General features: G+C 45.4%; 1 protein-coding gene across 2 annotated transcripts in view; it reads right to left on the bottom strand.

The window, feature by feature from the left end:
* LOC136631583 (embryonic protein UVS.2-like) overlaps nucleotides 1-23,736 on the bottom strand; it is a 167,935-nt gene extending 144,199 nt beyond the window's left edge. For both annotated transcript variants that reach the window (XM_066605867.1, XM_066605868.1), the window contains exons 1-3: nucleotides 23,616-23,736; nucleotides 21,904-21,931; nucleotides 10,699-10,758 (exon numbers count right to left, since the gene is read on the bottom strand). In XM_066605867.1, coding sequence (XP_066461964.1) covers nucleotides 10,699-10,758; nucleotides 21,904-21,931; nucleotides 23,616-23,696 — 169 coding nt within the window. In that variant the 5' untranslated portion in view covers nucleotides 23,697-23,736. The remainder of the gene's footprint in view (nucleotides 1-10,698; nucleotides 10,759-21,903; nucleotides 21,932-23,615) is intronic.
* Between the last annotated feature and the right edge of the window lie 1,157 nt (nucleotides 23,737-24,893).

Here is a 24,893-nt window from a genome sequence, read left to right as displayed (position 1 = left end):
ACTTTCGCTCCAGCGCTTGTGTTAGAGACAGCTGAACTCTGTGCTGGGAAACATTGCTGGAGGCCGTAGAAGACCGTGGAGGTGAGGGTGTGGGTGCAGGCTGGGAGGCGCTCTTGCCTGCGTCCTGGGAGGGGGATTGGATCTGTGTGCCAGGTTGTGGCACAGGGGAAGAGACAGTTGTGTGACCCAAAGGCAGTGAATGGCCTTCATCCCACCTCGTGGGGTGCTTGGCCATCATATGCCTGCGCATGCTGGTGGTGGTGGCTCCCCGGCTGATCTTGGTGCGGCACAGGTTGCACACCACTGTTCATCGGTCGTCTGCTCTCTCACTAAAAAACATCCACACCTTTGAACACCTAGCGAGGGGATGCTGTGGGAAAGAGTTAGGGGATTATTTTCTCTGGCCCTGCCTCTCCCCCTGATTACCCCACTGCCTCTTCCAACGTGTCCTGCTGCTGCACTTGCCTCCCCCTCTGAAGCCCTGTTTTCAGTAGGCTTACAAACCAAGTGGGGTCAGTCACCTCATTGTCCAGCAGCTCTTCCTCTGAATCCTCTGTCCCTTCCTCTATCGGACTTACTGCCCTTACAACAACCTCACTGACAGACAACTGTTTCTCATTATCCTCATCCACAAGAAGCTCTTGAGACAGTTGCCGGAAGTCCCCAGCCTCATCACCCGGACTCTGGGAAATTTCCAAATGTTGGGCATCAGTCACGACAACTCAGAGCAGGGACCCGAGAACAGTTCCTGGGAGTCTGCCTGTTCAGAATCTATCCTTTTCCTGGAATGACCAGGCTGGGAGGAAGGAGGAGCAGCCTGAGGATTCAGAGGTGCAGTCCCTAGGCCAATAGGCGTGGACTGCATGGAAGACTGGGTGTTGGATAATTTGCTGGATGCGTTATCCACGATCTACAACAGGACTTGATCGCACTGTTGTGTTTGTAATAATGGTCTACCACATGGACCCGTGGAATGTGAGCTTGGCAGTGGAGAGATGCAGCGCTCTCCTAATCCCCCAGCAGCCGACTCTGATTCACCCCGCCCAGGACCTCAGCCTGTGCCCACACCCTCACTTAAACGCCTGCGTGCACGTCCACTTCCTCGACCTCGACCCTTATCCCTACTCTTCATGATGTCTGATAAAGGATAGAGCAGGGCCCAAATAAATTAACCCACTGTATAGCGCTGAGAACTGGGGCTAATTCTCCTCACACAGAGACTTGTAAATACCAGAGGCTCTATCCTGTGACAGAAAGAATTAAACTGCTGTTTTGCGCTGATACCTATGGTTAATTTACCGGTCACAAAGACTTGTAGATAAGAGAGGCTATATGGAGTGGCAGAAAAAATTAACCCGGATGGATAGTGCTAATAACTGCGGCTACTTCATCGCTCACAGAGAATAATAGATGTGAGATACTCTGCACAGGGGCAGTAAAAATTAACCCAGTGGATAGTGCTGGTAACTGTGGCTACTTCACCCCATACAGGGAATGGGAGATGCAAGATATTCTGCACAGGGACACAAATAATTAACCCGGTGGATAATGCTGATAACTGCGGCTACTTCACCACACACGGGGAATGGGTGATGCGAGATACTCTGCACAGGGACAGAAATAATTAACCCGGTGGATAGTGCTAATAACTGCGGCTACTTCACCCCACACAAGGAATGAGAGATGCGAGATACTCTGCACAGGGGCACAAATAATTAACCTGGTGGATAGTGCTGATAGCTGCGGCTACTTCACCCCACACAGGGAATGGGAGATGTGAGATAGTCTGCACAGGGGCACAAATAACCCGTTGGATAGTGCTGATAACTGCGGCTACTTCACTCCACACAGGAAATGGGAGATGTAAGATACCCTGCACAGGGACACAAATAATTAACCCGTTGGATAGTGCTGATAACTGCGGCTACTTCACCCCACACAGGGAATGCTAGATGTGAGATGCTCTGCACAGTCTCAGAAAAATTAGCCCACTGTTTAGCAATTGGAACTCCAGCTAATTCACTGCACACAGCGAATGGGAGATGTGAAATGCTCTGCACTGGGTCAGCAAAAATTAACGCACTGTGAAGCGATGGGAACGCCAGCTAATTCACAGCACACAGCGAATGGGAGATGGGAGATGCTCTGCACAGCCCCAGAAAAAATTAGCTCACTACTTAGCGATACAAATTACAGCTAATTCACCGCACACAGCAAATGGGAGATGTGAGAGGCTCTGCACTGGCCCAGCAACAATTAACCCACTGTTTAGCGATGGTAATTGCAGCTAATTCACCACACACAGCGAATGGAACATGTGAGATGGTCTTCACAGGGCTAGATGCTTGAAAAAAAATGGCGCACTACTGCTCCCAGCCAGCCAAAAAAGTAATTCACACAATGAGGAGTAGCCCTCATAACTGTTGGGTTCTGGAAGACAGGATCCCTACTCTAACACTTTCCCTATCTCAGCAGCAGCTCTTTCCCTAACCTCTGCCAGCATGCATCTGAGGCGAGCCGCGGGTGGCATCGGTTTAAGTACTCAGCGGTCACCTGATCCCGCCATCCACTCACTGCTGTAGACATTCACAGGGCTGGCACATCACAGCAGGAAGTGGTAATGCCTTCCCATGTTTAATGGCTAAAAAATGGCGCAAAACATGCAGTGGGGGGGATGAAATTTACTCAAGTACCGCGTGGTGCTCGACTCGAGTAGCGAGCATCTCAAGTATCCCAATACTTGAATGAGCATCAAGCTCGAACGAGTGTGCTTGCTCATCTTTAATCATAGCCTCATGTAAAAATGTGTGATCCGTGGGGTCTGAATGCTGCACCCCTCCTGAAATAAAGTGGTTTAAGTGCTCAACAGAGCGCTATGCCCCTTTGGCTGTAACTATTTATTTCTGCCTCTTCTCAGCAGCTGAAGATGGATGCATAGACTTCTATGCATCCATCTTCTTCTGCCAAAAAGAGCAGACAATAATCATCTGCTGAAGGGATACAGCACTCTGCGGAGCTCTTCTGTCCCTTCAGTTAAATTATCAGTGAAGGTCTTAGCAGTCAGACCATACTGATGAAGACTTTGGACTTGACGCTATGATATGTCAAACATATCTTAAAAGTAGAGTTACTCTTTCATATGCTTCATAGCTATTTGAATTCTGCAGGATTTGAGGCTGAACATTAGCATTATTGCTTACTGTTTAGTGTCTACATAACGATTTCTTTAGCAATTTGAAGTCTAGGAAGTGTGGACATCACACCCGGAAGTGTACAGTAATCGGTAGAGGAACATCATACAGAGAAAATAATTTCTTCTACAAAATTCTTGTTGACTTTTTTTAATGATGATCACCAAAATTGTTCATTTTATGGTCTGTAATTTAAGCTGCAGCTAAGGCTTAGTAGAAGATGAATAATGTAATAAGCAATGTATTTACAAAGTGATTCTACACCTTTCCTCCAAAACATCTGACTGTCTGCTGTCTTTAACACCATGCCCTCTTTTTTTCTCAAAGTTAACCACTCAAAAAATGACCTAGTTTTTCCACTCTCTACCAGCCAACCTCCTCCCAACATCTTTATATCAGTATCTGGTACCACTATAACCCCCAGACAGCATGCCCGCTGTCTTGGGGTCACACTGGATTCTGTCCTCTCCTTCACCCCCCCCCCCCTCCCCAACACATCTAATCTCTGGCCCAAGCATGCCACCTGCACCGCAGAAATATTGCTAGAAATCATCCATTTCTGACCACAGACATGCTAAAAAGACGCTTGTTGTTGCCCTCATCCATTCCAGGCTTGATTACTGCAGCTCACTGCTCATTGGCTGCCCATGCATTACAGAACTCAAGTTAATCTCATCACCCTCACACATACAGCTCTCCATGTGACCATGACACCGTACATTGTCTCTCTCCTTTCCATACATCACCTAGCCCGTGCACTCCGCTCCGCCAGCACACCCAAACTAGATGCCACTCTAATACGAACTTCATATGCTTGCCTCCAGGTCTTCACCAGAGCAGCACTGAGCCTATGGAGCTCTTTACCCCAAGACTTCCAGACAATCTCTGATACACAGAATTTCAAACGTGCCCTAAAGACTCGCCTTTTTAACCCCTTAGTGACCAAGCCAGTTTGCGCCTTAATGACCAGGCCAAATTTTGGAAATCTGACATGTGTACTTTAACATAGAAAAACTTTGTAAAGGTTTTGCATATCCAAGTGATTCTGACATTTTTTTTCGCCACATGTGGGACTGCATTTAGGTGGTGAAAATAGTCCGATATAATTTGTGTGTGTGTATGTATATATATATATATATATATATATATATATATATTATAAGTGCCAATATTGGGAAAATTTTGAAAAATCATCATTTTTTCACATTTTCAATTGTAATATATCAAATATGTGCAAACATATTGTACAAACTTTCGCTAAGATATATATTTCCATCTATTTACTTTATTCTGAATGCACATTTAAAAAACTTATGTTTTTTTAACCATTTAGGAGACATACAAATTTAACATTACTTTTCAGAATTTTGAGTAACATTTTATTTTCCTGCACCAAGCCAAGATTGCAAAGGCTCATAGGTGTCAGAATAATAGACACCCCCACAAATGCCCCTATTTAAAAAACTACACCCCATAATGTATTGACCCCACAGTTTTTTTCAGGAATTAATTCAATTCAGAGGAGAAAAAGTAACATTTCATATTTTTGCAAATAAATCATTTTAAAGACATATTTTCTTTCTATAGTTTACGTGAAAATGAGATTTACACCCCAAAATGGATCCCCCTGTTTGTCCTGTGTTCAGAAACATACCCATTGTGGCCCTAATCTTATATCGGAGTGCACAATGGGGCCCAAAATGAAAGGAGTAGTCAGTGTCTTTCAGAACAGAAATTTTGCTTGAAGTCCTTTTAGGCCCCATTGCTCACTTGTAGAGTTCTTGAGCACCCCAAACCATAGAGAACCCCCACAAATGACCCCATTTTGAAAATTAGACTCCTTAACTAATTTATCTAGGGGTGTACTGCCTATTTTGATCCCACAGTTTTTGAATAAATTCAAGCAAAGCAAAAGAAAAAAATTGTGATTTTCTTATTTTTGGCAATTCTGTCATTTTAAAAACAGCTTTTTTTGTACAGCACACATATGAAGTAAGACTTGCACCCAAAATGTATACCCCTGTTTGTCCTGTTTTCAGAAATATACTCATTGTGGCACTAATCTTATGTCTGGATCCACAACAGGGCCCAAAATTAAAGGAGTAGTCGGTGGCTTTTAGAACATACATTTTGCTTGAAGGCTTTTTATGCCCCATACCACACTTGAGTTCTTGAGCGGCCAAAACTATAGAGAACCCCCACAAATGACCTCATTTTGAAAACTGGACCCCTTAACATGTTCATCCAGGGATGTACTGTGCATTTTAACCCTACAAATTTTGAATAGATCTAAGCAAAGCAGTAGGAAAAAAATTACGATTTTCATTTTTTAGGGCAATTGCGTCAATTTAAAACAGTTTTTTTTGTACAGCACACATATAAATGAAGACTTTCACCCCAAAATGGATACTCCTGTTTGTCACGTGTTCAGAAAACTACCCATTGTGGCCCTAATGTACTTACAGGACACATGGCTAGGCATATAATGAAAGGAACACCCGTTGGATTTCAGGGTTCAACTGAATAAATGCCAGGCCCCAATGCCCACTTATAGAGCCATTGAGCCGCCAAAACGATAAGAAACCCCCTCAAATAACCCTATTTTGAAAACTAGACCCCTTAACAAATTCATTTAGGGGTGTACTGCACATTTTGACCCCACAGTATTTGAATGAATCTAAGCAAAGCAGAAGGAAAAAATTACAATGTTCAATTATTTTGGCAATTTTTTCAATTTAAAAACAGTTTTTTTGTACAGTGTACATAGGAATGAAGACGTTCACCCCAAAATGGATACCCCCGTTTGTCCCGTGTTCAGAAACATACCCATTGTGGCCCTAATTTACTTACAGGACCCATGGAAAGGCCTATAATGGAGGTAACACCCGTTGGATTGCAGGGCACAACTGAATAAATTCCAGGCCCCATTGCTCATTTGTACGGAATAAAAATTGACTCCCTAAAAATATCCCCCCACACACACTCCACGCCCTTTTCGGCGTTCCCCCAATCTTAGATAAAAGTAATAATGTGAACTGTGTGGTATTTCCGAAGACAGGGGTAATTACGGAGGCTGGTTGGAATGGGCCCATGGGACCATAAAACCGGGTATCCCCCCTCCTCTCATGCTTTTTGGGGGTCATTTCTTGACCTCAGTGGCTGGTATGGGGTGTAAAAAGTGGCGTACTGTGAGTCTTCGTAAGCTTTTGGAGGTGCGGCGGTCTCACACAGAAGGCGCTCAACAAGCTGCTCCTGTAACTGCAGGAAGGCAAGCGTTCCAGGGGCTTCTTGTAAAATACATATTACAGGTAGTGGTCTGAATAACGCCGGGCTCACGTAGCCGTAGGCGGAATCCGATTGCAGAGGCCCGCAGCAGATCCCAGCTGTGAGCCCGGCTGTGACCCTGCGTATGGCTGCGTAATGCACTGCGCATAACTGCCTGCTCACATGGGCGGTCATGTGCAGTACGCCTTTTTTTTTGTTTGTATTTCCCGCGCTGTCACTTAGCGATGACGCGGGTACCCGCAGCCCGTACACAATGTATTTGCGTATGAGCAGCGGGTACATCCACGACCATGGAGCACAATGGGCTCTACGTTGCAGATATCCGCAGTAAAATAGAACCTGCTGCGTTCTCTTTTCTGCGAGTGGATTACATTACACAATTCCAACCCACTAATGTGAGCGGAATTGTGTAATTCAATGTGATTGATCTGCGTATTACCGCGAATCAGACACATGCAGAATCCGTAATTCCTATCAGGTCATGTGAGACCGACCTATGTTAGATCGCTACTTTTTTATTACGTGACCGGGGACCGCTCAACGAGGCCACCTGTCACTGCTCCAGGAGCAAGGAGATTTTAAATTTCCTGGGCTCCCCGACTCCTGCGCATGTGTCCGGCATTTTGCTGGCAGTCGCATATGCAGAATTTGGGAAGGTTCATGAAGGAGGATTGCGTCGGGGTTCAAATACAGAGGCCTCCGGTAGAAAGTTTCATCTCCTCTCACCGATCGCATCGGTGAGGGGAGATGAAACTTCAATTTTTCTAAAAAATTTTTTACATGACCGCCATTATCCATTGGATAATGGCAAACACGTGACCAGGAACCTCTCACCCCGGCCCCTGGTGAAATCTCCAGGCTCTTGGCTCAGTTTTGTAGCCAGGAGCAGGGAGAATTTAAATTATCCTGGCAATCCACAGCTTTTGCGCATGCGTCCGCCATTTTGGCGACGGGCGTGTGCGCAGAAGCTGGGGTAAGGTCCGCGGATAAATCCGGGGGCCTTATGTACGCACTTTCATCCTCCCACATGAATCATATCTGTAAAGGGAGATGAAACGTAAGCTTTTTAAACTTTTTTTTAACTTTTTAAAACTTTTTTTAACTTTTTTTTTTTTTAACTTTGTTACACTTTTTTTTACTTTACATGAACACTGTTATCCATAGGGTAACAGTGATCATGTCCCTGGTGAAATCTCTCTGCTCCTGTCGACACATGGTAGCCAGGAGCAGAGTGATTTTGAATTTCCCAGAGCTCGAGCCCATCTGTGCACGCGCCCGATGATTGACGTTGGGCGCACATGTGCAGAAGGGGACTTCGGGTCCTGTGACACCAAAATATCAGGGATGACCGAGGTGAGTATTTTCACCTCCCCTCATGGATCCTATCCATGAGGGGAGGTGAAACTTCACTTTTTTTTACCTTTTGTTCACTATCGGCGATTGCCGTTATCCATACCTACAGGAGCCGGGAGCCAGGAGATTTTAAATTTCCCATGGCTCTGGGCCTTCTGCACATGCGGCTGATGTAATGTAGCCTGGCGCGCATGCGTAGAAGACCGGCTTCGGGGCCCGGAGGACCAGGACAGAGGGGAGCAGTGCAGCGGACGGGGGTGAGTACTCTCAGCTGCCCCTATGGATCCGATCCATGAGGGCAGCTGAATCTTTAACTTTTTTAAAACTTTTTTTTAACTTTTATGTGATCGGCGTTATCGATTGGATAGCGCCGATCGCATTGTCGGAGGGGACTGCCCACAGCCCAGAATGACAGCTCCATGCTGTCGGCTACCTGCGGGCAATGACAGCATGGAGCTGTCACGTCCAAAGCCCACGTGGTTTTATTCTCTGCAGGACACATGTTTTTACGTCCTCAGAGAATAAAGCCCACTTGGGCAGGACGTAAAAACGCAATGGGCTGGTCACTAAGGGGTTAAAGAAGAAAATCAGCTCTACTGATCTAGTCCCCGGCCCCCATGATACACCTATCATGTACATTTTCTGCCCCCCGTACCTTACGTACTACCACACCCCATGCAAAATTTATTAAACACCACATATTATTTTGTCTTGATTGAGCCCCCCTCTGCTTCAAAAGTGCTGCACAAAAAGTTTGAGCTATACAAATAAAGATTGTTATTATTCTTCTTCAAAGTTACATAACCGTGAAGTTGAAAGAAAAAATTAAATAAGCATTTTGGAATTACTGTACTTTGGATTTCTGCACTAATTACTAAAAATTGTTGTCTGGTTGCTATCCAAGTCACAATTACTGCTCATGTATCTTATTGAGCTTATTCAATAAACATCCACATTGGAGGTAGAAAATGTAAGCAAACATTTGTGCTAATGACTTCTCCAAAACAGCTTTGAGAAGACATCAAGAGATGTGTCATAGAAACGCATGAAATTGTAAAAGGTCACAAGAGCATTGCAAAAGCCCTTGGTGTATATCAATCCATGGTTATACAACCTATCAACAAGTGGAAAAATTCAGAACTTTCCCTTGGAGTGGTCATCCTGTTAATATCACTCTAAGAGTACAAGGAGCAATCCTGAAAGATGTGAGAAAGAAGACAAAGGTAACAGCAAAACATTTATGGAAGACTCTAAAAACTGCAAAAGCCAAAGTTCAAGTCTGCCGATCATATGGGCTACTCTCTAGAGTGTTCTGCCCCTTAACCCCTTAGTGACGGCCCTATAGTGTTTTTACGTCCTGCTGTTGCGGGATGTGAATGGAGGGAGATAGCGCAGTTATCTCCCTCCATACAGCGCGGGTGTCAGCTGTTTATTACAACTGACACCCGTGGGCAATAACCGCAATTGGCCATTCGGCCGATCGCGGCTATTAACCCTTCAAATGCCCCGAACGATGTTCGTGGGTCCCGTATGGCCCGCAGTGAGATCGGGTGAGCCGTGTAGGTGTGATGGCAGCCAGGGGCCTTCTGAAAGCCCCAGGGCTGCTTTAGCAGACTGCCTATTAAGCCATCCCCGTGGGGTGGCTTGATAGAGTGCCTTTCAAAAAACAGTATGACGTAATGCTATAGCATTACGTCATACTGCAGGAGCGATCAAAACATCGCCGGTTGTAGTCCTCTAGGAGGACTACAAGAAAGTGTAAAAATAAGAACAATAAAGTTTTAGTAATTATTAAAAAAAAAAAAAAAGTAATAAAAGTAAAAAAATCAAAACAATAAACCAAAAATACGTGTTTTGTATCGCTGCGTCCGTAAAAGTCCTTCCTATCAAAGTAATGTATTATTTACCACACTGGTGAACGTGGTCCGAAAAAAAAAAATAAAGAACGCCAAAAATGCACTTTTTTGGTCACCCTATCTCCGTGAAAAAAATGTAATAAAGCGCGTAAGGAAAGTCAATTGTATGCGAAAATGGAACCAACGGAAACAGGACGTACCGCACAAAAGGAGCCCTCACATAACTATGTCGACAGAAAAATAAAAAGGTTATTGTGCGCAGAAAATGGACACAGAATAATTTTAAAAAATTAAATATCTTAAAAAAAATACAAGTAGAACAGCAAAAAAAAAAAACTATATAAGTTTGGTATTGTAGTAATCGTACTAATGCACAGAATAAAGTTATCAGTTCATTTTTGTTGCAGTTTGTGCGCCGTAGAAACAGGACACACCAAAAAAATGGTGAATGAATTTTTTTCCATTTCTCTCTGCTTAGAATTTTTAAAAAGTTTTTCAGTACATTATATGGTGCAATAAATAGTACCATTGAAAAATACAACTCGTTCCGCAAAAAACAAGCCCTCATACAGCAACGTTGATGGATAAATAAAGGAGCTAGGATTTTTTAAAAGGGAGGCGAAAAAAAAAACGAAAATGGAAAAAAGCAAAAAAGCTCCGTTACTAAGGGCTTAAAGGAACACCCTGGACAGCCATTGTTTCAAGCAAAGGCTCACCATATACAGTTGTGTTCCTCGTCCATATTGTGAACTTAGTTCTGAGGGAAAACCACACCGAGAGTGTGATTGGAAGACAGAATGTAATGTCAACACAATAAGTGCCAGATAATACCTTTCAGATTACAGAGGTGTTCATACACAAATTTAAAATTTGTTTTGCCTATTGAAATACATAATTTTTTTCTTTTTCTGTGAGCAGTCAGCTCCCTGTTATAACCCATGCTTGAGAAGTACAGTAGGTTCATAATGTGTGTGTATATATCACTTATATCCACTCTATAAATAAGCTGTTACCTTTGTTTGCCTTGATAATCTTGCTAAAGATTCCTTCGGGTTCTTCTGCTTCCTTTAGGTCTATAGAAAACATAATGTATATAATGTGGTGTGTAACTTTGCATGTGCATATCTTTAGTACTACAATTGTTAATGTTACAGTTGTAATAGTATCATTCAACTAAAGTATATTCACTAAACTTAATATCAATTGTAATGGTTGAAGTGTCCCAACAATATTACTTACTTGCCTCGTCTTCAGATCCAATGTGGAGAAGCACAAATAGCCTCATCACTGTGGCTGACAACCACAGTGGGGGGTTCGCTACTTTCCTCAAGTGTGGCAAGACAGTTTCGACATAAAAATGCCTAACATCCGCTGGAATATTGCATGTTGGCGAGTGCGATATTGGGCTATGATTCACGGCACAATATTGCACTCCCCCATGTGATGTTAGTCTAACTCATTCTAGACCAGAGATTTTTTTTCAATTTTCTTCCCTGGCTTCCAAGAGTCATGACTTTTTTATTTTTCCAGGTATATGCAGTCGATCCCCAGCAGCACTTTTCCTCGCCACTCCGTGGCCGGACCAAATATGCGACTGCCGTCAGGAACCTGAACCCGTTCCCAGATAGAGTCCAAATGAAGAAATGATACGGCAGCATTAAGGTTGCACAAAGTAACTTAGCAAACTTTATTCTCCCATGTGATGAAAAGTCTAAATACTATCTCTTCAATTAATGTAGAACCTGTTCCTGACCTGGTCCTGTACAATACTATTCCTCTGACTATGCAGGTCGAAGTCCTCCATTCAGAGGAGAGCTTATTGTATATACTGCCAAAGATGCTTAGTACTCCTGGAACAGCACTGGCTATGTAAGCACACACTTGAGAGTCATCAGAGTACAAGGCCAGCCACTCTCTGGAGACTGTATTGTCATTCCCAGTGCCGGTCTACAGTGGGTCCTGTCCAGAAGGTCTTTGCACCTCAAAATCTGGAATTTCTCAACAGCAATATATCCCTTGAACTAGAGAGGAATCTACCAAGGGAGTCAGTCATCCAGTCACCATTTATACTGATCAGAAGAATCTGATATAGCTTCAATTCGCTCAGCTCCTGAACCGATGAAAGACAAAACAGTCACTCTTCTTCATCTGCTTCATTCTCCTTCACTTTTGTCCCACAGATAAAGATGTCAAAGCTGATATTCTCTCCCGATTCTTTGATTATTCTGAAAAGCATTGTCCCTGTGAACCCCATTGAAGTTAGGGACATCCCTTTTGGTAAGATTTTTGCTACAGTGGACAGAAAAATCAATTCTGGCCTGGGGCAGATTATTCAGGGGTACAAAAGACTCAGTACTTCATTTAGCATCATAATTGTTAGTCATTTCTATTGAAAGATGTTCATGGGTTTGTCACAAAATGCCAGGTCTGTACCAGAGACAAATTCTCTCATCATAAAACAGCCTATTTTTCATTACTGCAACCTGCTGCAGGTGTTCCTAGTGGACTAGAAGGTCTTTGTACCGTTGATTTATGCATGAACTCTGCCTACCCTGAGTTCAGCCAGTGCTCTTGACTATGTATCTACCTGTCTCTTTTATACCGACCTAAAGTGACTCTGACCTGCTTGTGTCAATTGCCACTGCTCTGAAACTACTCATGGTGTAGTGGTCTAGGGAACCTTGCAGCAAAAACTGTATCCCACTTGAAGGGGTAAAAGAGTGGGAATAAGGGTAGGTCCTGGCTCAGAAGGAGCCTAAAGCCAAATTAGTCAGTGGCACAGTAGATCCACACCTGTTGTGTGACAATTTGGTTGACCTTCCATGTGTTATACATTTTTGGTACAACAGCTGTGTATACAGCCTGACCTGCACCATATGTCAACCTTTTTTGTTTGGAGACCTGTGGAAAGCCTTGATTCATCATAAATCCTCCAGATTCCATCAAACACTGTACTGCTACCTTATTTCCTCAAGATCTGGAGCCCATGCATAACTCATGCACACCCACAATTGTAAACTGCAAGGCTTTTGCTTGGCTAGTTCCACAGCATCCCAGTGCAATCCTTGCCCCTGTTTTTTTTTAATTTCAATCTCTTTCATTCTCTTTTCTACCTTTAATGTCTTATCACATTCTTTGTTCTACTGCTTAGTTAAGCTGTAGTTAACCATTAACCCTTTCCAATCCAATTAGTATCCTGGTTTTCCTACGGGGCTTACTCGGTTTTTGCTGTTATACAACGGTGCTATATGCTGGCTAAAGCCAGTACTGCATGAGGTGACATGTTGGATAGGCTCTAAGAGCAGAAAGGCTGGTAGTATACAGTAAGAGAACCCCGACAGGCGTCTTCCAACATCGGAGCTCTACAGCCCTTAAATCATAATGTCTTTAGACGACAGACAGTGGATTGGAAAGGGTTAATATAAATGTGAAATACAGTATGATGTGACAGGATTAGAGATGAGTGAGCACCAAGATGCTCGGGTGCTCGTTACTCGAGTCGAGTTTTTTGTAATGCTCGAGAGCTCTTTTCAAGTAACGAACCCCATTGAAGTTAATGGGACACTTGAGCATTTTTCAAGGTGAACAATGCTCTGCATTGTTTTCAATGGAGCCACGGTTGCTGCCGGGGCTTATATGTAAAGCCCTTCCATGAAAAACAATTCAGGGGTGCCGGCAGATGATTGTTTTCAACGGAGCCGCCGGCAGCAGCTCCGTTGAAAACATGTGGGGAGGAGAAGGTGAAATTTTTTTCGAGCACCTCGTGGGGCTCGCTCGAGTAATGAGTACTCTTGAGTATGAGCATCAAGCTCGGACGAGCATGCATGCTCACCTCTAGACAGGATCATGAGGTAAGTGAGAAATGTATGCTTTTTTATAAATGCAGTATTACTGATATGGCAACTGTAATTTGCACTTTCACAGAATCCCACTATGTTCCACAATTAAACATTTTGGATGCAGGATTTCTGCTGCTAGATGCCAAAGTGTTAACTAGAGATGAGCGAGCACCAAAATGCTCGAGTGCTCGTTACTCGAGTCGAACTTTCAGTGATGCTCGAGAGTTTGTTTCGAGTAACGAACCCCATTGACGTCAATGGGCGACTCGAGCATTTTTGTATATGACTGGTGCTCCGCTAAGGTTTTCATTTGTGAAAATCTTAGCAAATCACCAAAGTCATGTAAAAAACACAGAAATGGATAGGGCAGGTGAGGAGCAACATGCAGGGCTGCATTTCGGGCTCCGAGGTCTCACTATTAAGCCACAATAGTGGCAAGAGTGAGACACCCCCCCCCCCCGCACTGTCAGCATAAAGATCGTTCTCTGCCACAGCTGTAACAGCTGTGGCAGAGAAGAACGATGTTAGCCCATTGAATTCAATGGAGCCCGCAATACATAAAGCAATGGGCTGCCGGCGAGCGCGGGATGAATTTTCGGGAAGGGCTTAAAAATATAAGCCCTTACCTGAAAATCATCCTAAAATGTGTAAAAATAAAAAAAAATGTATACTCACTTTTCCGCTGCAGCCGGAGTTCAGCCGCGTCTGGCCGGCAGTTCTTCTGAACTGCACTGAGTAGTATTCAGCAGCCGGGCATTTAAAATCCCCGCCTGCTGAATGAGCTGCCTCTGATTGGTCACAGCCTCACCAATCAGAGGCAGCTCTCACTCACACTCATTCATGAATTCATGAATGGGTGAGTGAGTGCTGCCTCTGATTGACTCAGCGCAGGGACCAATCAGATTCAGCACTCACCCATTCATGAATTCATGAATGGGTGTGAGTGAGAGCTGCCTCTGATTGGTGAGGCTGTGACCAATCAGAGGCAGCTCATTCAGCGGGCGGGGATTTTAAATCCCCGGCTGGTGATAGATCAGCAGTTCAGCACCACAGTGCAGGGGACAGCAGGAGAAGTTGCGGCTGTGCCCCGGCAGCTGAAGGGAGGTGAGTATCTTTTTTTTTTAAATCACTTTTAATTCATTTCCAGGGAATGGCTTATATGTAAAGCCCTTCCCTGAAAAAAATTTAGGTGTGCCAGCAGACCATTGTCTTCAATGGAGTCGCCGGCAGCAGCAGCGGCTCCATTGAAGAGAATGCCTGCATTTTTATTCTTTTTTACACTAAAATCTTTCTTTTTCAGGGAAGGGCTTATATGTAAAGTCCTTCCCTGAAAAGGAATGCAGGGAGCCAGCAGGCCATTGTTTTCAATGGAGCCGCCGGCAGCAGCCGCGGCTCCATTGAAAACAATGCGTGCATTCCCTATGGTGCACGCATGTCCTATCTTTGCAGGCACGCACCTGCAAAGTACGGACATGTGCACACACCATAGGGAATGCAGCGTTGTAAATACAAGCGTGCTTTCGTGCGTGCATATGCACGCATCAAAAAACACGCTCGTCTGAACGCACCCTTAAGGATGATTTTCAGGTAAGGGCTTATATTTTTAAGCCCTTCCCGAAAATTCATCCCACGCTCGCCGGCAGCCCATTGCTTTCAATGGAACCGGCTGTATTGCCGGCTTCATTGAATTCAGTGGTCAGTGCTCGTTTAATCGAGACGAGTACCGCGTGGTGCTCGTCTTGAGTAACGAGCATCTCGAGCACCCTAACTATCGAACGAGCATCAAGCTCGGACGAGTATGCTCGCTCATCTCTAGTGTTAACGTTTATGGACTTGCAAGCTCTTCATGTCAATGAACTTTATTAAGACCATAAAGTTTATATTAACTTCATTTTGATCATTTCAACCTGAGCTATTCTCCATGATCAATGGCATGGGAGTGCCATAGCATCATGTGGTTTTCGTTTTTTGACAGCTGTAGTTCTGCTGTGTGCCACTGGTGAGCAAATTACTTGAATGTGTTCCTAAGTCCAAAAACATTTAATTGTAAGTTATACTAGAGTAATGACCATATCACTCAGTCATATCTGTATCTTTATACAGCTTTTTTCCTTTCAACACTCAATGTGGTCCTATGACGTGTTTTATTTGAATGTATTGCAGTAATATTATTGATACATGACCACCTCTGGACTAGGTGGTCATTCATCAATAATATCCCACCAGTTATATTAATTAGTAGAGATGAGCGAGCACCAAAATGCTCGGGTGCTCGTTACTCGGGACGAAATTATCGCGATGCTCGAGGGTTCATTTCGAGTAACGAACCCCATTGAAGTCAATGGGCGACCTGAGCATTTTTGTATTTCGCCGATGCTCGCTAAGGTTTTCATGTGTGAAAATCTGGGCAATTCAAGAAAGTGATGGGAACGACACAGCAACGGATAGGGCAGGCGAGGGGCTACATGTTGGGCTGCATCTCAAGTACACAGGTCCCACTATTAAGCCACAATAGCGGCAAGAGTGGGCCTCCCCCCCTCCGAAAAACTTTTACTTCTGAAAAGCCCTCATTAGCAATGCATACCTTAGCTAAGCACCACACTACCTCCAACAAAGCACAATCACTGCCTGCATGACACTCCACTGCCACTTCTCCTGGCTTACATGCTGCCCAACCGCCCCCCCACAGCGCACACCAAAGTGTCCCTGCGCAGCCTTCAGCTGCCCTCATGCCACGCCACACTCATGTCTATTTAGAAGTGCGTCTGCCATGAGGAGGAACCGCAGGCACACACTGCAGAGGGTTGGCACGGCTAGGCAGCGACCCTCTTTAAAAGGGGCGGGGCGATAGCCCACAATGCTGTACAGAAGCAATGAGAAATATAATCCTGTGCCACCGCCATCAGGAGCTGCACACGTGGGCATAGCAATGGGGAACCTATGTGCCACACACTATTCATTCTGTCAAGGTGTCTGCATGCCCCAGTCAGACCGCGGTTTTTAATTCATAGACACAGGCAGGTACAACTCCCTATTGTGAAGTCCCTGTGGACCGACAGCATGGGTGGCTCCCTGGAACCCACTGGCGGTACATAAAAATTGCCCATTGCAGTGCCCATCACAGCTGAGGTAGTAATGTCATGTTTAATGCAGGTGGGCTTCGGCCCACACTGCATGCCCCAGTCAGACTGGGGTTCTTTACAAGTGGACAGATGTAGGTTAAACTCCATGTGCACCTACAGCATGGGTGGCTCCCTGGAACCCACCGGCGGTACATAAAAATATCCCATTGCATTGCCCAACACAGCTGAGGTAGTAATGTCGTGCTTAATGCTGGTGGGCTTCGGCCCACCATGCATGCCCCAGTCTGACTGGGGTTCTTTACAAGTGGAAACAGATGCATTTATACTTCCCTGTGGACCCACAGCAGGGGTGGGTGCCAGGAAGCCACCGGCGGTACATAGAAATATCCCATTGCAATTCCCAACACAGCTGAGGTAGTAATGTTGTGCTTAATACAGGTGGGCTTCGGCCCACACTGCATGCCCCAGTCAGACTGGGGTTCTTTATAAGTGGACAGATGTAGGTTAAACTCCGTGTGCACCTACAGCATGGGTGGCTCCCTGGAACCCACCGGCGATACACAAAAATATTCCATTGCATTGCCCAACACAGCGGATGTAACGTCAGCTGTAATGCAGGTGGGCTAAAAATTCCTTTTATTACACTGTAGGCGAGGGCCCACAAAAATTGCTGTATCAACAGTACTAATGTACATCCAAAAAATTGGCCATGGCCAACCAAGAGGGCAGGTGAAACCCATTAATCGCTTTGGTTAATGTGGCTTAAGTGGTAACTAGGCCTGGAGGCAGCCCAGTTTAACGAAAAATTGGTTCAAGTTAAAGTTTCAACGCTTTTAAGAGCATTGAAACATATAAAAATTGTTTAGAAAAATTATATGAGTGAGCCTTGTGGCCCTAAGAAAAATTGCCCGTTCAGCGTGATTACGTGAGGTTTCAGGAGGAGGAGCAGGAGGAGGAGGAGGAATATTATACACAGATTGATGAAGCAGAAATGTCCCCGTTTTGGATGGTGAGAGAGAACGTAGCTTTCATCCGCGGGTGCAGCCTACGTATTGCTTACGTATCGCTGCTGTCCGCTGGTGGAGAAGAGAAGTCTGGGGAAATCCAGGCTTTGTTCATCTTGATGAGTGTAAGCCTGTCGGCACTGTCGGTTGACAGGTGGGTACGCTTATCCGTGATGATTCCCCCAGCCACACTAAACACACTCTCTGACAAGACGCTAGCCGCAGGACAAGCAAGCACCTCCAGGGCATACAGCGCGAGTTCAGGCCACGTGTCCAGCTTCGACACCCAGTAGTTGTAGGGGGCAGAGGCATCACGGAGGACGGTCGTGCGATCGGCTACGTACTCCCTCACTATCCTTTTACAGTGCTCCCGCCGACTCAGCCTTGACTGGGGAGCGGTGACACAGTCTTGCTGGGGAGCCATAAAGCTGGCAAAGGCCTTGGAGAATGTTCCCCTGCCTGCGCTGTACATGCTGCCTGATTTCTGCGCCTCCCCTGCTACCTGGCCCTCGGAACTGCGCCTTCTGCCACTAGCGCTGTCGGATGGGAAGTTTACCATCAGTTTGTCCACCAGCGCCCTGTGGTATAGCATCATTCTCGAACCCCTTTCCTCTTCGGGAATGAGAGTGCAAAGGCTCTCCTTATACCGTGGATCGAGCAGTGTGTACACCCAGTAATCCGTAGTGGCCAGAATGCGTGTAACGCGAGGGTCACGAGAAAGGCATCCTAACATGAAGTCAGCCATGTGTGCCAGGGTACCTGTACGCAACACATGGCTGTCTTCACTAGGAAGATCACTTTCAGGATCCTCCTCTTCCTCCTCAGGCCATACACGCTGAAAGGATGACAGCCCAGCAGCATGTGTACCCTCACCAGTGGGCCAAGCTGTCTCTTCCCCCTCCTCCTCATGCTCCTCCTCCTCCTCAACGCGCTGAGATATAGACAGGAGGGTGCTCTGACTATCCAGCGACATACTGTCTTCCCCCGGCCCTGTTTCCGAGCGCAAAGCGTCTGCCTTTATGCTTTGCAGGGAACTTCTCAAGAGGCATAGCAGAGGAATGGTGACGCTAATGATTGCAGCATCGCCGCTCACCACCTGGGTAGACTCCTCAAATTTTCCAAGGACCTGGCAGATGGCTGCCAACCAGGGCCACTCTTCTGTAAATAATTGAGGAGGCTGACTCCCACTGCGCCGCGCAAGTTGGAGTTGGTAGCTTTTCAGAAAGCGCTGAACCACCAAATTAAACACATGGGCCAGGCATGGCACTTGCGTGAGGCTGCCGGGCTGCAGAGCCGCCACCAGGTTACGGCCGTTGTCACACACGACCATGCCCGGTTGGAGGCTCAGCGGCGCAAGCCAGTGGTCGGTCTGCTCTGTCAGACCCTGCAGCAGTTCGTGGGCCGTGTGCCTCTTCTCTCCTAAGCTGAGTAGTTTCAGCACGGCCTGCTGACGCTTGCCCACCGCTGTGCTGCCACGCCGCGTGACACCGACTGCTGGCGACGTGCTGCTGCTGACACATCTTGATTGCGAGACAGAGGTTGCGTTGGGAGGAGGAGGAGGAGGAAGGTGCTTTAGTGGAGGAAGCATACACCGCTGCAGATACCACCACCGAGCTGTGGCCCGCAATTCTGGGGGTGGGTAGGACGTGAGCGGTCCCAGGCTCTGACTCTGTCCCAGCCTCCACTAAATTCACCCAATGTGCCGTCAGGGAGATATAGTGGCCCTGCCCGCCTGTGATTGTCCACGTGTCCATTGTTAAGTGGACCTTGGGAGTAACCGCGTTGGTGAGGGCGCGTACAATGTTGCGGGAGACGTGGTCGTGCAGGGCTGGGATGGCACATCGGGAAAAGTAGTGGCGACTGGGAACCGAGTAGCGCGGGGCAGCCGCCGCCATCATGCTTTTGAAAGCCTCAGTTTCCACAAGCCTATACGGCAGCATCTCTAGGCTGATCAATTTTGCAATGTGCACGTTTAACGCTTGAGCGTGCGGGTGCGTGGCGTCGTACTTGCGCTTGCGCTCAAACTGTGGCACTAGCGCCACAGTGGACGCTGCGCTGAGAGACATTGCTGGATGGGGCCGAGGACAGCGGAGGTGAGGGTGTGGGTGCAGGCCAGGAGACGGTAGTGCCTGTGTCCTCAGAGGGGGGTTGGATCTCAGTGGCAGGTTGGGGCACAGGGGGAGAGGCAATGGTGCAAACCGGAGGCGGTGAACGGGCATCGTCCCACCTTGTGGGGTGCTTGGCCATCATATGCCTGCGCATGCTGTTGGTGGTGCCTCCCCAGCTGATCTTGGCGCGACAAAGGTTGCACACCACTGTTCGTCGGTCGTCAGGCGTCTCTGTGAAAAACTGCCACACCGTAGAGCACCTTGACCTGTGCAGGGTGGCATGGCGCGAGGGGGCGCTTTGGGAAACAGTTGGTGGATTATTCAATCTGGCCCTGCCTCTACCCCTGGCCACCGCACTGGCTCGGCCTGTGCCCACACCCTCACTTGGCCCTCCGCGTCCTCAGCCGCGTCCACGTCCTCTAGGCCTACCCCTACCCCTCAGCATGCTGTATTACCAGTGATTTGATTTCCCAGGCAGGAAAGAAATTGGCGCAAGGCTGCACTCAACCGTAGCTGGTTGCGTCTGATTTTTTTATGTTCTCCACGCAGCACAGACGTACCCAGAGCCCTTAGGACTGACACAGGCAGGGCAAATATACTTTCTTCCCTTTTGTTTAAAAGGATAGGCCCACTGCGTCTATTCACTGAATAATAAGTTTAATAACTGTGTTGCGGCCCTGCAAAACTGTCACAGAACTTTACTGTTGCAGAGTTACTAACTGTGGCAGAGCAGGTATTTCCCAGGCAGGAAAGAAATTGGCGCAAGGCTGCACTCAACCGTAGCTGGTTGCGTCTGATTTTTTTACGTTCTCCACGCAGCACAGACGTACCCAGAGCCCTTAGGACTGACACAGGCAGGGCAAATAGAATTTTTTCCCTGCTTTTTACAAGGAACACCCACACTACATCTATTCAATGAATAATGTAGGTCTTCTGGCCCTGCCTACACAATTCTATCCCTGTAGTATTAATGCCGGGTGCAATGCTCTGCACAGCCGGTTTTGAGGAAAAAAAAAAAAATGCAACACTGCTAACAGCAGCCTGGACAGTACTGCACACGGATAGATGTGGCCCTAGAAAGGACCGTTGGGGTTCTTGAAGCCTACACTAACTCCTAACACTCTCCCTGCCTAACCCACACTTCTGTCCCTATTGCAGGGCGCAATGCTCTGCAGATCCAATTTTGGAAAAAAAATAAAAAATTACTGTGCTAACACAGTACTGCACACTAGTAGATGTGGCCCTAAGAAGGGCCGTTGGGGTTCTTGAAGCCTACACTAACTCCTAACGCTCTCCCTACAGCAGCTCCAGCACGATAGTACTTTCCCTCAGCTAAGTCACAAGGCATGTGTGGCGAGCCGCGGGAGGGGCCGACTTTTATACTCGGGTGACATCTGATCGCCCCAGCCACTCACAGCAGGGGGGTGCTATAGGGCTTGAACGTCACAGGGGGAAGTTGTAATGCCTTCCCTGTCTTTCAATTGGCCAGAAAAGCGCGCTAACGTCTCAGAGAGGAAACTGAAAGTAACTGGAACACCGCGTGGTACTCGTTACGAGTAACGAGCATCCCGAACACCCTAATATTCGCACGAATATCAAGCTCGGACGAGTACGTTCGCTCATCTCTATTAATTAGTAACATTATAAAATTAGCATATAGCATAAACGTTGGTGAATTTCTAAATGTTGTTTACTTTTCTTTTTTTTAGACAATTGTCATTGAACACCACCAGAAGACACCAAACATATTTAGTAGTGAGGAATTAAATAAATCTGCCTTAAATCCACTACCTCACAGACCAACAAACACCTCAACTGGAGCTCCAGTTTTAATGAATAACTATTTTTGAGTAAACAGGTAAAACAATGTACATAGTTAGCATCTTGGTAGGGCCTAGTCAATAGATTTTGATACTTTGAGGGAAAAATCTTTTTTTTTTTTTTCAAATCCAAGCTTACTTTTGGCTATTTTTTTATTTCATATTAATAAATCACTACAATTAAACTGAATATTTATCAATAAAAGTGAAAAATGGTTATGATAAATAATTTAGAATATGTTTTTCTCTTTTTATTTTAAAGAGTTAATAAATCCAGTATACCAGAGGCTGATAACATATTGGGAGAGTAAAGAGAAGAATGGACACTGAGGAATAGCCTAAATAACAGTCAGAGATATCTTACCATATTCATTTAAGCCAGATACAGAAAGCTGTAGAAGAAATAAATATAATCATCAGCAACATTGAATAAATGTGTCATAGAAACAAATCTATGCAGAAATTGTTCATGTAGGAAAATAATTTAGTTACTAGAGATGAGCGAGCACCAAAATGCTCGAGTGCTCGTTACTCGAGTTGAACTTTCAGTGATGCTCGAGAGTTCGTTTCGAGTAACGAACCCCATTGAAGTCAATTGGCGACTCGAGCATTTTTGTATATGACTGGTGCTCCGCTAAGGTTTTCCTTTGTGAAAATCTTAGCAAATCACCAAAGTCATGTAAAAAACACAGAAATGCATAGGGAAGGCGAGGAGCAACATGCAGGGCTGCATTTCGGGCTCCAAGCAGACGAGGGAAAACATAATGCATTGTTTATTCAGAACCCTTCCTCTGCTTCTGATGCATATTAACACAAAAATACCTACTTTATTATTTTTTTTTGGGGTGGGGTGGGGTGTGGGACACAGAGAGCATAGCATGGAGGCACAGATGGCAGGGGCACGAAGCTGAAGGATGGACTGAGAACGCAGGAGAGGAGTAATGCACCTGATTGGTGGAACAACAGTCAGTAGGCTTCTTTCTGCTTTGCTGCTTCACTAATCAGAGCCTGAACCTACACATACAGAAGTGTTGCTCAGGTTTTTTAGACTTGCAACTCAGAGCATAATTTAAGTCTTATAAAAGAACTTACACTGAAGATATTCTTCTGAGTAACATTGATAATAGCTGATATTGTCATCATGAGAGGGAAGGAGTGTACAGATGACAGGCCTCAGTTTGTGCACATTATTGCACATTAGGTCTGATAAATGCAGTATAACCCGTAATGCTCTATTGTGGTCCCAGATAATTAAAAGATTGCACTAGTATGCAGTGTGTCTGGAATGAATGACTCTCTGCCTGTAGCCCCCCAGAATTATGGCACCCAGCATCCATAGGAATGCCCTTTAGTGCTCTTTACCATACATAAACTATGTAGATATTGGCCATCTAACCCTCTGATGGCATTTTCCAAAGTGAATGCAGCATTGGAGTAATTAGACAGAGGTTGGATAGGATTCTGGGGTGCTGATAGGTTCCATGGCAGCCAAGGGCCTAATGACGTTTCCTGTGTCTGCCATCTTTGCACACCTATGCAATGGCATGGTTAAATAAAATGTTTAAAATATTAAAACTACACTCTGGCTGACAGCTCTCTGAAGTTTATAGTCCGCTTTAATCTGTTTTACCAAAAAGGATGTGAGCACTAAAAGTATCTCTAAACTGTAAATTCTATTTTTTATGGGGTGGGCTGGGATTTTCTAAATATAAAAGAAGCTATGAAGCCCAGGAATTCTGCTCACTTGAGGCGAGGGAAAGAACTAGAGATCCTTTCTAAATCTGAAATAAAACACATAATAACTCAAATATGCACATCTCAAGGGCATGAAAAATGTTTTTTTAAAGTTAAAATTTCCTTTCATCCTGTTTTATGTATCCTGAATGTCTTGGCATTGCCAATAAACTGCAAACTCTTCTTCCTGCCCATGTATCTGTCAATTGTAGGCAAAAAACGTACATGATTCCATTGTAGTTACAATATTTAGTCAACGAATAAAGAAGAAACTTGGAATTTAAAAAAAGTTGAAGAACATATGAAGTCATTTTCTAATATGTATACAAGAGGTTAACTTACTTGCAATATTGGAGATAGAGGTACACTTGTCACAAGTTCTGCTACAAATAGCAGGAGAAGGAGGTAAATCTTCTCACCCATGTTGTTGGGGTATATCTACTGAATCGGAAGGATTTGTCCCTTACCTAGATTAATGCTAACCTTCATGTCAGGACTGCCTTATATACTCGCAAATGATAGAAATCTAGCCAGTCACATAGCAGAAATAATGATAAAATATAACCCTGAAAACAAGAGCCTGGAACAGGTGTATGCCTGTTAAAGATGTATAAATATTTTTATCTATAACATGGTGACTGCCACAGAGATGTTCTACAATTTGTTCAGCAAACTAACAAGTTCACTTTGTGTTATGTCATATTGATAATTTTGTGTACATATGTCAAATCTGAAAAAGAAATGAACAAAAAAACATTTTTAGACATAATCTTTCCCACTGTAGTCGTTTTTTGCTTTTTACTAGAGATGAGTGAGTACTAGAGATGAGCGAACGTACTCATCCGAGCTTGATACTCGGGCGAATATTAGGGTGTTCGGGATGCTCGTTACTCGTAACGAGCACCACGCGGTGTTCTGGTTACTTTCAGCTTCCTCTCTGAGACGTTAGCGCGCTTTTCTGGCCAATTGAAAGACAGGGAAGGCATTACAACTTCCCCCTGTGACGTTCAAGCCCTATACCACCCCCCTGCTGTGAGTGGCTGGGGCGATCAGATGTCACCCGAGTATAAAAGTCGGCCCCTCCCGCGGCTCGCCACACATGCCTTGTGAGTTAGCTGAGGGAAAGTACTATCGTGCTGGTGCTGCTGTAGGGAGAGCGCTAGGAGTCAGTGTAGGCTTCAAGAACCCCAAAGGTCCTTCTTAGGGCCACATCTACCTGTGTGCAGGCTGCTGCTAGCAGTGTTTTTTTTTTTTTTTCTCAAAATCGGCAGTGCAGAGCATTGCACCCGGCATTAGGGACAGAAGTGGTGCATAGGCAGGGAGAGTGTTAGGAGTGAGTGTAGCCTTCAAGAACCTTAACGGTCCTTTCTAGGGCCAAATTTAAGCGTGTGCAGTACTGTGCTGGCTGCTGTTAGCAGTGTTGCATAATTTTTTTTTTTCTAAAAATCGTCTGTGCAGAGCATTGCACCCTCCATTGATACTACAGGGACAGAATTGTGTAGGCAGGGCCACAACACAGTTATTGTTCATTGAATATACGCAGTGGGTCCTTCCCTTTGCAAAAAAGGAAAAGAAATTATATTTGGCCTGCCTGTGTCAGTCCTAAGGTCTCCGTGTACG

Source organism: Eleutherodactylus coqui, chromosome 6, assembly GCF_035609145.1.
Source record: "Eleutherodactylus coqui strain aEleCoq1 chromosome 6, aEleCoq1.hap1, whole genome shotgun sequence".
In the NCBI taxonomy this organism is placed as follows: Eukaryota; Metazoa; Chordata; class Amphibia; order Anura; family Eleutherodactylidae; genus Eleutherodactylus; species Eleutherodactylus coqui.
The sequence above is the reverse complement of the archived record's forward strand: the minus strand, read 5'-3'. Positions and strand labels throughout refer to the sequence as shown.